The 14,234-nt window shown below is 40.5% G+C and overlaps 1 protein-coding gene across 1 annotated transcript in view; it reads right to left on the bottom strand.

Annotated features, from left to right (window-relative positions):
• Positions 1-686: 686 nt before the first annotated feature.
• ppl (periplakin) overlaps positions 687-14,234 on the bottom strand; it is a 33,751-nt gene continuing 20,203 nt past the window's right edge. The window contains exons 12-22 of the mRNA XM_050068515.1: positions 12,879-13,030; positions 12,669-12,772; positions 10,603-10,763; positions 10,284-10,462; positions 8,677-8,815; positions 7,999-8,192; positions 7,713-7,863; positions 7,536-7,619; positions 7,316-7,432; positions 4,232-4,324; positions 687-4,147 (exon numbers count right to left, since the gene is read on the bottom strand). Of these exons, the coding sequence (XP_049924472.1) occupies positions 1,478-4,147; positions 4,232-4,324; positions 7,316-7,432; positions 7,536-7,619; positions 7,713-7,863; positions 7,999-8,192; positions 8,677-8,815; positions 10,284-10,462; positions 10,603-10,763; positions 12,669-12,772; positions 12,879-13,030 (4,044 nt within the window). The 3' untranslated portion in view covers positions 687-1,477. The remainder of the gene's footprint in view (positions 4,148-4,231; positions 4,325-7,315; positions 7,433-7,535; positions 7,620-7,712; positions 7,864-7,998; positions 8,193-8,676; positions 8,816-10,283; positions 10,463-10,602; positions 10,764-12,668; positions 12,773-12,878; positions 13,031-14,234) is intronic.

Below are 14,234 nucleotides of genomic sequence, written 5' to 3'. Positions count from 1 at the left end.
ACGCTGCTAAGACCTCAGCCTAAATGACTAGAGGGTACCCCAATGAGTTTGTTTATACAGAGAATGAAATTGAGGTAGCAAAACCATAACTTTGCTCCCCCTAATTGTATAATGGGGACGCATGTGCTCCACTTGTTCCACTCGTCAGTATTGTCAATACTGTTGTTAGTATGTAAAAGGAGGAGCCTCTAACTATCTTGTTTTGGCTATTTTCCTGTTTCTATTTTTTTTTTTTTGTTTTAAATATGTTTTGGGCATTTTTGCCGATATCTAAAGGTGGATAGTAGAGGTGTGACAAAAAAAGTCAGAGTAGAGAGGCAAGGCGGGGACAACATGCAAACAAGGGTCCCTGGCTGGAATCAAACCATGGAATGGTGCAATTACAATAGGTGTTGTGTAGGTCCTAAATAAAGTCTCATACTACTACTACTACTAATAATAATAATAATAAACTTATTATTATCATTTTAAGTGATCCTACAGCAGCTCTATAGGTGCACTAAGTCTTCGAGCTGTTCTCATGTTATCATTGTGCTCTATTTAGATATTTCATGCATTGTAGCATATTGGACATCCATCATCAAAACATAGCATACAGAATTCAATGTAAATATTTCCTCAGTAATGCCATGAAAATGTGTGCATATGTTTAACCATAATAACATTACACACAAAAATCCATACAATTTTTCCAATTTGATTTGACTTTTATTGAAGCTTACAGAGCACACGCCAGTTAGAGTAAACCTGGGGACACCCCACAAATAAATGAAACATTTAGTACCCATAAGAATTTCAGCGGCAGTGTCAAATAATGATATGCAAAAATATGTTCTCTACCCAAGTACCCAGAGTGTAAGGAAGTAAAGCTCGGCTGAGCAAACTCTTCTTATCACATAAAATGTTACATAGTTGGTTGTAATAATAGTAGTATCATTCCATATATTTGTATGCCAGTACCACAAATTGAATATGCATAAGCAAATAAATACATAGTGCATTTAGGAATCATGGATAAAGCAATGCCAAGTCACCACAGTTTTAAAGTCAGAATGGAAGAACAATAAAATACAAGAAGATTGTTAGAGGAGCTGGATGTGATATTCAGAGCAGGAGGGTGGGTGTTACACTTCCGTGACGATGATGTTCCGCCACCATAGGTCAAAATGCCGTTACGAGCAGTAACCGCAATATGAGCGCAGTGCAGAACAGTGGCAATTAGTCAGCTGATGGAATACATACACATGCACTAACATGCATGCATGGCCAGACAACAGAGAACAGAGAAGCTTGAATTACGGCACACACAGAGCTGACTTCATTCTCTGTTTGGGACCCCATTACTCCACTATAACTTTACATAGCAGACAGTTATTTGCTGCTGTCTTAATGCTCTGAATGTTGTATACAGCATCTTTAAATAACAGAGTTGAAACAGAGGAAATCTTATAAAAACGCTTTCTTAGCAGGTTTGCATTCACTTGTTCTTGCCCGACACCAGTACACCAAACTCCTGGATGGAAATTTCTTTGTTTATGTACTGCTGAAGCTGGTGATTTGTGATGTGCCCAAGACGCAACGCATCATCGATGGAGAACTTTTTTCCTGATTTTCTGTCATGAAGAACCGAGGATTCTCCCCTGGGCCCCTTGACTGTGATTTCCTCCCAGTCACACTCCTGGCTCTGCAGGTTGACGAACATCTTCCAGTCAATCAGCCCTAGTTTGTAGGCCTCCTCTGGTCGCATCTCTTTGCCTGTATCTGGGTCGATGACCACGATAGATCTGCGGAGATGGCTCTCCCTCTGTTCCTTCTTCTGTCTCACTGCCACCAGGTTCTTTTGAAGCCTTTCGATCTCCTCATCCTTCTGGAGGGTTACGGCTCTGAGCTCTGCTAGTTCCCTCTGTAGTGAATCAAGCCTCAACTCCAAGTTCTTTCCATCCTCCCTTGGTGCAGATTCAGTGATAAGCCGAGTCTCAGTGCTGGTGATCTCAATCTCTGACTTAAGCTTGCGGATTTCATTCTGCAGCCTTTGGTTTTCTTGCTGCAGACGGCCACTTTCATCACGGATGTAGTCAAGTTCTTTATAAGATTTAGTGTTTGAGAACTCCATATCAGAGAGCCTAGAAGTGAGGGTGGTCAATTCCTGGTCAAGTTCTCTCCTTCTTCTTTTCTCCTCTTCCAGAGTCCTCTTTAGGTTCTCAATCTCGATCTCAGCCTCTGGGTCCCTTTCAACTTGGACTTTCTCAGTGCGGACAACTCTTTCTTTCACATCCATCTTCTCCAGTGTGACCTGCTGCTGGATAAGGGCATTCAACTCTTTCTCAAGCAGAGTGCGTTTGTGCTTCTCTTCATCAAGCTGTAGTCTGAGGATGGAGTGTTCCTTCTCCTGTTGGGGATCCTGCTGCAGCACTACCCTTTGTTTGACAGTAACTTTCTCACGGTTCTCTTTGTCGCGGATCTCCAGCTCATTAAGTCTGACCCGAAGTCTTTGGATTTCCAATTCCGCATCGCGCCTTGCCCTGCGCTCACGCTCCAGTTCCTCTAGTTGCAGATCCAGATCAGCCATTTGTCTCTGCAGTTGGTAGAGCTCTGTTTTCAGGCTCTCCTTTTGTTTCTGCTCATTGTTGATGTTTTGTGAGAAGGTGTCACACTCTGATCTGAGGAGAGGATCCTCCTCCATCTTGACCACCTCTTGCTGAACAATCTTCTCGCGGACCTGAGACAATTCCACTTTCCTCAGTCTGATCTTCTCTTCTTGGGCTGATCGGTCTCTCTCAAGGTCAAGGCGTTTCTTCTGTTCATCAGCCAGTTTCCTTTTGAGAGTCTCAATTTCTTCCTTAGTCTTGGGGTCTTCTCTGTACTGCAGCACTTCATTGACCACCTCTTTAGTTTGCACTTGGGGTTTGGTGTCCTGCCATCTTTTAATTTCCTCACGAAGTTGACGGATTTCCATCTCAGATTTCTCAGTCTGGTGGGTTTTATCTACGATTTCATTGCGAAGTCTCTCCAGTTCTCTTTCAGTCTGTGGATCTGTCTTGTATTTGATGACTTCTTTGATGATCTCTTTGACCTCCACTTGAGGTCCTCTGTTCTTCAACATGGTGTGCTCATCCCGTAGGGATTTCAGCTGGAGCTCTGAATCTTTATAGCGCCTCTGCTGCTCAACAAGTTCAAGTCGGAGATTGGCTACCTCATTCTCAGCCTTGGGGTCAGGGCGGACAATCTCCCGCACCTTTTCCTGGATAATAACCTTGGACTTCTCCTCCTCTAGGCTGGTAATTTTCCTCTGGATATCAATCTTTTCTCGCTGTGATGATCTTCGTTTGGTCTTCTCGTCTTCATAATGCCTCCTGAGGTTATCTACCTCCCTTTCAAACTCAACATCTTTTTCTACTTTCAGCACCTCTTTGATGGAAATCTTCTCCTCTGCCATTGCCTTCTCCTTCTCCATCCTTCGGAGCCTCTCCTGAAGAAACTGCAGTTCATCCTCCAGCTGCTTCCTGCCGTCCGTTTCTTTCTGCTTCCTGTTCAAGAGCAACCGGTACTCTGTTTCAAGTTGGGGATCATTCTGGACTTTGATCACCTCCTCTTCAGTGATCACCTCCTGTTCCTTGTTCTTCTCCTCAGCCAGGATTGTCACCTGCTTTTGTATCTCAATCAGCTCATTGTCTTTTAGTATTTTTTGCCTTCTTAGCTCATCCAATTCCTCCCGAAGTCTGCGCATCTCCTCCACCTGATCACGATCTTTCTCTATACGCAGGACCTCCTTGACCACATATTGCTGTGCCCCTTCTTTGACCTCTGTCTCAAGGCCATGCAGCTTCAACTTTAGTATCTCAAGGTCATTCTCCAGGACATGGGTAGTGCGGCGCTCCTCTGAGAGTTTCTGCTGTACCTTATGGACTTCCTCATCCAGCTGGGGGTCAGCAACCTTTTTGATAAGCTCCTTCTTGACAATTGTGTCCTGGGGCTTCTGTCCTTCAAGGACATAGATTTCGGTCTGAATAGTCTCAATTTCTTTCTCGAGCTGCTCCCTTCTCTGGATCTCATCTTGCAGCTGCTTTCTGTATCTCCAAGGCTCTTCTCCTGGAGCAGCATTTACTGACTGGACATTTGTAGCCTGGATCATAGAGACCTCAGGTTGCTATAGAGGGAAAGATGATTATTATAGTTATTGTTTTTACGGTGGTATTATTATTATTATTGCAATTATGTGAAAATATTTCACCTGTTTGAGAAGACTGTGGGCAAATTCCAGATTGTGAAGCTTTTGCTGGTTTACAGCATTCACCTCCGTAAACTTAGCCTCAATAGCAGATTCCTGTAAACATTGAAATGACAAAACATTGAATGCACATACAGTTAGTCCTTAAGTTACCTCAGTGGTTTACAACCTTTGGCTTGTGACTCTTTAAATTCAACATGTAATTCAGTTTGAATTGAGTAGTTTTTAAAGTATGAAGAAGAGATTAAAGAGATTAAAGCAAAGTCTGAAAAATTAAAAGAATATGTGAAGCAGAATACTTTAATTGTCTTAATTTCATCCATCCTTTTGAGAACCCTCAAATTTTTTCTTTAGTCCTTTGGAGAGTCCTTAGTTACTAAATGGTTTGATGGTTTTGATGGTATGCCTTGCATAAAATTTGTGTGGCTTTCACAAATTTTGGAGCAAGTAGGAGCACTTCTCGCCTATTGATGTAAAACTGCTGATAAAAAGCAATTATTTCCACAGAGGAAATTACAAAAACACACTGACCACTTAGACTTGAATAAACTTGTAAACCAGTGTCACCAGTTCAGTATCTGACCAAATGTAACATCTTCTGTTCCTGAGTTATGACGTTGAGCAATGGCCAGAGAGGCGTTTTTGCAGAACATTATGATGTCACAGTGAACTTTGACCTTTTGGATATTAAGTATCATCACTTCATTGTTTTATTCTATAAGACATTTCTGTGAAATGTTTGTATAATTAGTATATGAACTTGAGTGTTCTATTCTAATCAGTTCATCGTTGCATCCTAGTGGACATTTGTGCCAAATTTGAGGAAATTCCCTCAAGGCATTCTCGAGATATCGCGCTCATGAGAATGCGATGAATGGAGAACCCAAACACATAACTCCCCCTGCCACAGAATGAGACAGACAAGGTCACAGTAACCTTGTCCTTTGTGTGTTGGTGGCTTCAGTGGCTAATCAATGCTGGGAAAGAGCCAGCACAGTTGTGTTGTACTTATGACTTAGGCACATGCTTGAACCTCATTTGAAGGGAGAGTTTACGGAAGATATGGATGAAAAAGACATGGACAGGCTGTATGTCTTTGCAGAGCACTTTAAAGGGATAGTTTGAACTATTTGAAGTGGGGTTGTATTAGGTACTTGCATTGTATCCTGACCACATTGTATCTTACTTGCATTCATCAACATTGTGTCTCTGCTAATGATCATCTTAACGTGACCAGTTCACAGAAGGACAAAATTGACAGATTTATGGACTATATTAATCTACACTGAGAATCAGACATAATGCCAGGTATAAACTGGCAACGCCTTTATATAGAGTAGCGGGTGGAGCGTCCCTTGATGAGGTTCCAGCTGAGCTCAATTACACCTGTCAGTTGCCTGATATCTGTGAAATGTCGCAGGCTTGGAGGGTGGATGTGTTTCTGTTGTGCCCTGACACATTTTTTGGGTACGGTAAACTATCTCATACGTGCATGCAGATGTGGGATATGTGCGGACAAATTATGATAAATGATAGTCATGATGATTCATTTTATTTGTGTGCCTGATGTGCAAAGCACATACAGGAACACAATTGTTATTCCTCATACTTATTTTTCTTATTATTATTATTTTTCTTCCACCAGATTTCGGTGAGTAACTTGTGCCACAGCTTTGAGCACACATAGGGTCTTCATAAAACATATGGATTTAAGATTCAAAGTGTTTATTGTCATATGCACAGTAAGGACACACGTTTCCCTGCAGAATGAAATTCATTCTTTTCTGTCACCAATTAATGCTAAACAATATAAATCTGAAGTATAAAATAAATCAAAATATATACAGTGCGCAGTGTTTAAATATCTCCTTGCGTAGAGTAATATTAATGTGCCTGACGCGGCTCGATCTGTGAGCGTTTGGTCGCTAAGAAGACTGTTAAGAGTGGGTCAGCTCGATCTTACAACTCCTTCTTAGTGAAAGATCTTTTTAAGCTAAGTGCAAATCTGGGAAACGCGTTATTTTTTCATGGGAGGCTTAAGAGCGTTCTTAAGAAGCTCTTAGCGCTAAGTAGTGTTGTAGTATTCGAGATCGGTCTTGGTCTCAAGACCGGTCTCGAGACCATATTTTGAGGGTCGTCTCGGAATCGAGGGCATTTTTACTCGGTCTTGTCTCGGTCTCGGACTGGGCGGACTCGGGTTTTTTGAACGAAACCGGTCGAGACCACCACTTATGCTTTTTGTCCGTGCTTTACTGATAAGAGTGAAATCTCAAAAACAGCTAATAACTTCAAATCATTGGTAGCAGTGTCAGTGTGAGTGACTGACACGCCCCCTGCACACAGAGGATGGAGATGGCAGGAGGAGAGGCTGTGTGAACTCTAAGATTTGTTTCATTGTGCTCTGCAACAACAGAGCAGATATTGTTTTTGTTGTTATATTTATTTAAAAGCAAACTTAAATAAAAAAACCCTCCCATTTAGATGTTTTATTATGATTTTCCTTTGATATATATGGTCTTGGTCTTGTCTCGGTCTCGACCTTCAAAAGTCTTGGTCTTGTCTCGGTCTCGACCTCTAAATGTCTTGGTCTTGTCTCGGTCTCGGTACTCTCTGGTCTCAGTAATGTCTTGGTCTCGGTTGGTGCGGTCTTGACTACAACACTGGCGCTAAGATCTTCTGAACTGGATCTGGGAAACGCGGCCAGTATATGAGTTTAATTCAGACAGGTTGCTCCAAAAGGAGTCCATCTAAAATCTTGTCAAAGCTACCAAACTCCATTGACCAAAACAGTAATTTTTGCTCGCTGAACATGGGGGCTGTCAGTCCACCGCTGCTTCGATCAGTTAGTTAGTTTGTGTTATTGTGTGACTTTGGTGAATCCGAACTAACCCTTTTCAATGCTAAAGTCACATAATAACACAAACAAAATAACTACTACTACTACTACATATATATACTGTCTTCAAAAACACACTTCAAAAAATTTGAGATATCCCATAGAATTACTTGTTCATTTCACTGCAGTCATCTACAAAAGATATTTTGACTGAATTGAAACATCATGTTAGCTTGGCTGTTGTGCCTCACCTCTGCCTTGACTCTCATTGCAGGTGATTCCAATCTGCTTCTCTTGTATGTCTGAGGCACAAGTCCATCATCAAGATCGAGGATTGATTTAAACTTCTCCGTTTCATTCTCATAGTCCTACAAAGAAGTATCAGTAAACCATTACTCAGCCTTCATCTTATTGTATTTCTGCAAATTGAAGGTAGTGATGTGGTGATTAAGTCCATGTAGAATATCTTACTTTGACAGCTTGTTGGTAAAGCTGAGCATTTTTGGACACGTTGTTCAAGTCAGACTCCTTTCTGGTAATATCAGAGATCAAGTTCTGTAGAAAACAAAGAAGTTGTTAAAAGCGTTGTTATACAGCACACCAAGAAATATGCAGAGTCCAAATCGCCCTGCTGCTCATCACTCTCACCTTTTGATTCTTCAGCTTGGTCTCCACTTGTCTTGCATCATCAGTTTCATTGGGCTCGTAGTTTGGGACACGAGACAACCAGTTGTTCAGATTGTCATAATCATTGCTGTAATTTTTGTATGCCATCTTGGCTCTCTGCAAGCTTTGAGACCTGCGATACACACCAAAAGAGCTCATTATAAAGAACTTATGTATAGGTCTATATGATATGTAATCATATAGACCCTCCAGTAATTACTGTTGTACAGATCTTAGTGAACTTCCTGTCCTTTTCTCGAGACTTCACCTGATGTCAGTCTGCTTGTTGAGGTTGTTGAAACGCTTGTTGAGCTTCTGAACGTCTGCCTTTTGCCTTTCAATGTCGGGACAGTGCTCTTGGAATTTGGTGGCCATGTTGTCACAGCTGTTTTGAGCCAAACGCAGGTTCTGCTCCGTCTCAGCAATAGCTGACCTCTTGGACCTCAGTTCTGATGCAATATCCTACCAGAGTAGCAAGGCAGACTGATTAAATATACACAGTAATGTGTTCTTTAGGAAAGAATAATACAGACAAGTCAATGATGAAATGAGGGAGTGTGTGGAGGCTTTCTTTCTTTTTAGAGTTTATCTCTCACATTCAGCATTTCACTAATGTTGGACTGTATATTTGGTGATAAAGGCACCATCTTTTTACTTGCATACATTTCACTGAAACTGGTTGATAGATTGATTGATTGATTGATTGATTGATTGATTGATTGATTGATTGATTGATCAAGATGTGTTCATATGCATGTAAACTTTTCCTTGTGTGCATCCACAGGATACAAGCAAATTGGGGACCTGCTGATCGATATGAAGCTCCATAGTACTACTTACAATCAAAAACTCCTTGAACTTACTGTTCTATTTACCAGTATGCCCTTTCTCAGTCTGAGTGGGATGTCATAATAGTATGTGCTAAAGAATTAAAGAGCCTTCTTACCCCAAGCTCCCGCTGTGTTTTCTCCATTGACGAGATGTCAGAAGGAGCGACCTCCTCCCTGGCCAGCCTGTTCTCATAGGTGGACAGTAAAGTCTTTCCATTTTGAAGGGAATTCTCCAGCTGATTGGAATTCTTCAGTCTAAAACAAAGGTAAGAGCAGTTATTAGGTGAGTACAAATGCATGTAATTCAACAAAATGAACCCATTAAATCAGATTTAAGGATATAATATATAACTTTTCTGCATTACAAAGTCTGAAAACAACAAGATCAGCGTTATTGATTTTGTTGATTCGTACATTTTCCTAAATGTTTCCAACAATGTTTAAACCCAGAGAAATTTGTAATTTTAATCAAGGACATGTTCCGTGTCATTTGGACACCATTGCCCGTCTGTCTGCCAGAAGCTGTGTGTTTATCCATTTTGAAGCCACATTTTTACTATACACTGTCTATATGTTTTATCTGGATGAAGGATTTTAAAACCTACAATCAAGAGGGAAGTTTAACATTTACACATACTACCCCACACTGTTTTAATGCGAAGCTGATTGAAATTAGGCAAGGTATCCCTTCAAGTTATCGTAGAAACAAGCTGAGCAAACGGCTGCAGCCCCTGCGATGTTGAACAGCATCGGAGAAAAACAGATTTTTATAGTGAAATCACTTTTTTCAGTGTTTTTCACTGATTTAAATCACTGGGTCCATCTTTTTTGGACAGGAAGAGACCTCTAGAAACACTTCGGCTCCCGATAAAAACCTCCTGAACGTCTGTATCTTTTGAGTAATCAGAGAAAAAAAGGTTAGCACACATTAGCAGCAGCTGGGCTAGCAACCCCTTTGTGATAGGCTGACCAGCATTGTAGAAACACAGATTTTAAAGGTGAAACTGCTTTTTTCAGTGTTTTTACTGGTTAAAATCATCAGGTCCGTTTGTTTTGGAGAGGAAGAGACCTCTGCGGATTATTGACTGACATTGACTGATAAACTGACTGCAATGCAAGCATTGCTCTGTCTTTTACTATTGTTTGATCGAGACACGCCTAGCAGCAGCGTACTACAAACCCAGCTGGCACTGCACGTCAATACGATGTCAAAAAGATGTCGGACTCTTACGTCGGACAGACATTCCATTTTGGTTGGAATGAAAATCGCATATTTTAAATGACGATGTTACAAGTTTATGTTGTGTGGAGAATAACCTTTAATGACCTAACTTTTTGAAGATGCTGGGTTTTGTTCTCCATACCTTAAGACTAAATGTCGTTATTCTACAATAAAATGGCATTGCCATGAGACGACACTGGATTTTTTTTTACTTAACACCAAATTAAAAGAAAGAAAATATCATTGTCATCTGTCATCAGTATTCTATTACAAACTGACTTTGGCATTTGATATTGTCAGGATATTAAATTTTGGTCATCGCAACGAACCGACATCACAACCTAAATTCAACCAAATATCAACATATAACGACATTATGGCCAACTGGGATTTTGTACGCTTATAAGGAATTCAGAAACAGGAACAATAGAGGAATACTGCTCTAACAGCAATCACAACTACAACAGAAGATTACACTGAAATACATTTTAAGCTCCATACTTCTCCTGAGAGCACTGAAGAAGCTGCTCGATCTTGTCATACTTCTTGTCAGTTTCATCCACCTTGCTGTAAAGTTGAGGAGCGCTGGCACAATTTGGATTTGCGGCCAAGAAGCTCCTTGCTTCCTGCACTTTAGAGGACTTCTCTGGTTCAATCTTACTGACAGCAGCAGCAATGTCCTGAAAGGAAATGTCAGGGGTTGGTGAATTGTAAAATGCATATACTCTCTCTAAGCTTTTTGAGCTAAATTGAGAGATGTAGGTGCTTTGTGAAATAGGATTGTTTGGATCCAACAACATAATGAAGTTGAAATCATTACCCTTATATCCTGCAGGCGGTCAGTGCTGTCCTGCACTGGCCGGTTCTGCTCCAGTGGCGGGCGCACTAGACCATAAATGGCTTTCTCCTGTTTGCCAAGGTCACTGGTGACCTTGTCCAGACCAGCCATCAGTTGGCGGCACTGCTGCTCCTGCTTGTCTCCTGAGGTCACACAAAAACATGATGATCTTCATTATTTGGCTTCATCTGTTTTCTTCAGTGGTACAGAGTAACAGCTCTGGTAGCCAGTATATCGTCTTATCTGAAACTGACACATTGTACTTAACAAAGGCATTGCTGAGATCTGGAGACATAATGACAACCATACAGCACACTCCGGCCCAACAAGAAACTTTTGTGGTTAAACTGAAAGAGCGCACCTGCAGTGATAATCATCTCTCACTGTGGAGGAAAACAGAGTGTGCACAGCTTCAGTACAGCAGGCCAAATTGTGATGGGTGTTTACACCAGACAGTCTGGTAATCGTTTTACTGTTTGTCTGTTCAAGTTGTTTTTTTACAAATAAGTTTGACTAATAGAGTTTGTTTCCAACCTGTCTGATCATCCCACAGCTTTCCTGCCCTATCAGACCTCTTTTTACTGATGTAACTGTGTTCTCACATCCTGGCAGTTAACTTGGTGGGTAAAATATCATCTAAACCAACAGAATCAATCGCCAAACCTATGATAGTAAAATCCAAGCTCTGTGATACAATATCTATTTAATCTGAAGTATTCTTTAAATACCAACACTCCTCTTAATAGCAAACTTAGCTGTTGTAATATTCCTGTCTTGTAATTGCATACTCACCTGAACAAGATTAAGTTTTAGTTTTCGTGCTAACTGTTTTGACAGATGCTGAGCTTAGCTTAACTATTGGGGCCTGTGCTACGGAGCAAGGTCAATATACCCAGGATATTTTTGGTTGTATGGCCTCACTAATACATAACACAAAAACACTTCAAGGTAATGCCAGACTGTTTCTGCTACCAAAGTAAAGAGTGGAGAAGTAGTTAATGACTGATGACTGTCTGTCTGACGGTCAGGTTGTTATAGTTCACTAAAACTAAACTAAAAACTAAAACCAGGTGGGAAAATTAGAGTTACCGCCTCACAGTTGTATGTCTCCATGAAACAGTCATTTTGCAGTGACAGTTTACATCCATGTCTGTCCAGCCTTTGTGTAGCTGTGACAGTTGACAATGCTTTAAATAGGGATGTTGCTGTACAGAAGCTACAAATTCTATATTCTATCTATACAATTGGCACAGTGTCAAGATGGACACCCAAGATTAGTGGCACATAATCAGTGTGAAAAAAATAAAATAAATTAAAACTGACTGAAACAATATTATGTACTTTGAAATCTTAAATTAAATAAAAATATACAGGAAATGTCTTTAGTTTTACTCTGGTCAAATTTGTCAACACAACAAGCATGAGGAGGTATTGGTGTATATATGTATTGAAAATAAGACGTCTACATGACTGTGAGTCAGTTGCCTGTCAAACTTGTCAAAAAGTTTGTGTTTGTATTGTCATATGTACTCTGAACTTCTTAAGTCTGGCCCCTGACAAATACCCTATCTTTTTAAGATAAAAACAGTGACCCTGACCTTTAATCAGTTCATCCTTAAGTCCAGGTTTGCATTTGTGCCAAATCTGAAATAAATTCCTGAAGGTGTTCTTAAGATATTGTATTCACAATGAGATGGACCAAGTCACAGTGACCTTGACCTTTGACCACCAAAATCTAATCAGTTCATTGTTGAGTCCAAGAGATTTCTGTGCCAAATTTCAGGAAAATCCCTCATGGGCTTCTTTTTTTGTGATCAAATTTTTATTTAGTTTCTTTTCGAATATTAATAATACATTGCATATCCTGCCATACATCGTGGTTTGTATAAATACACATGATTTTTCTTGACAAGTTAAACTGTGTGAGGTCACAGCATATTAAATCAAATAATTAAATTAGAACAAGAAATAAATCAAGCTGCTTGAATGTGAAGATATGATGTGTTTTCTAAAAGCTGAAACATGGCAGAATTGAATGCATTGTGTACCTGTGCCAGTCCCACTCGCCTTCTTCAGCTCATCAAAGCGTTTCTGCAGAGTTGCATTGCTGCCTGCAATCTTCTGCTTGATGGCTTTTTGCTGGCTGGCCAGGCTGCAAGCACACAGTATAAAAAACTGTTACCGCTGCACTGGAATAAAATACAATTGAGTTTGTGAACCAGTGAGTGTTGTTTTTGTACGTGTTCATATACACTCACTTGTCAGAGATGACCACTGACTCAGGGTCAGTGGGGGGGAGCATGAAGCAGACGGCTGGTGCAGTGAGTTTACGTCCAGCTGCATCCTTCACATCCCATTTGTTGCCATTGTTCCGGAGCAGTTGGTATCTCTCCCCACGCAAAATCGGCCCCTGTACACGTCCAATAATTACAATCTGTCATCTGCTACTGGACCACAATATAGTTGCACATTTACAACAAAACAAACACACAGCTTTCATCAAAACATAGTTGACAGATTCATATTTGCATAATAATATGAATGCATAGATAATACAGACATTTAAACAGGCTTTTAAATGTTACTTTTAGTCATTTTGTTGTGGGCTCTGGCTAACCATGATTTGTTATCAGAAGTCTGACCAATCACAGCTCTTGCTGCTCTGTGGAGGACTTGAACTTGGTTCAGATTATTGGTGACGACAAAGGATTTGTTAGAAGGCATCTGGTGGACACCACAGGAGATAATGAAAGAGAATCTGGAAGCCTTTTTAACATATATACTGTAATTCAGTAGTAAAATCCAGCTATAATTCATTTCAGTTTGAAACAACAGATATGGAGCCTCAAAAGGGTTAATATCAAATAAATGAATAAGACACAAACAATCACATGAATAGCATGGAGCAAGAAATATTACTGCTCAAAAAGGAAAATGAATCACTGATTGAGACTGTAACGGATTTACAGGTCAGATCGATGAGTGATAATTTAATAATCACCTGCGTAGCTGGTNCAAACAATCACATGAATAGCATGGAGCAAGAAATATTACTGCTCAAAAAGGAAAATGAATCACTGATTGAGACTGTAACGGATTTACAGGTCAGATCGATGAGTGATAATTTAATTATCACCAGCGTAGCTGAAACTCTGAATGAAAACGTGGAAGAGCAGGTGCGGACCTTTTTCCAAAAGCAGCTCGAGCTGAAGAAAGAATAGGCAGAGGAGATAACCTTCGTCCGGGTACATCGGATGGGGGAAAAAATAATTTTTGGAGAAGCGGCCGCCCCCAAAAAAAGGTCACAGAGGCCGATCGTAATTAAGTTTAATAGGTTTGAACATCGCCAGCAGATAAAATACCTGGGTCCAAAGCTAAGAGGTAAGCCTTTTGGTATCTCTGAACAATATCCAAAAGTGGTGATGGAGAGGCGCAAAGTACTTCTGCCACTGTATCACCAGGAGAAAAAAAGACAGACTCTATGTGAATAATAAACTGTTTGTGGATCCAAAGATGACCCCCCTGGCTTACTAAAACACGTTAAACGTCATGCGCACCGATCAATATCATTACATGAGAATAATGAACTAAATAGGCTTTAGCCCACTGGACTT

Source organism: Epinephelus moara, chromosome 18 (genome assembly GCF_006386435.1).
Source record: "Epinephelus moara isolate mb chromosome 18, YSFRI_EMoa_1.0, whole genome shotgun sequence".
NCBI classification, from domain to species: Eukaryota; Metazoa; Chordata; class Actinopteri; order Perciformes; family Serranidae; genus Epinephelus; species Epinephelus moara.
This window is presented reverse-complemented; position numbering and strand designations above follow the sequence as displayed.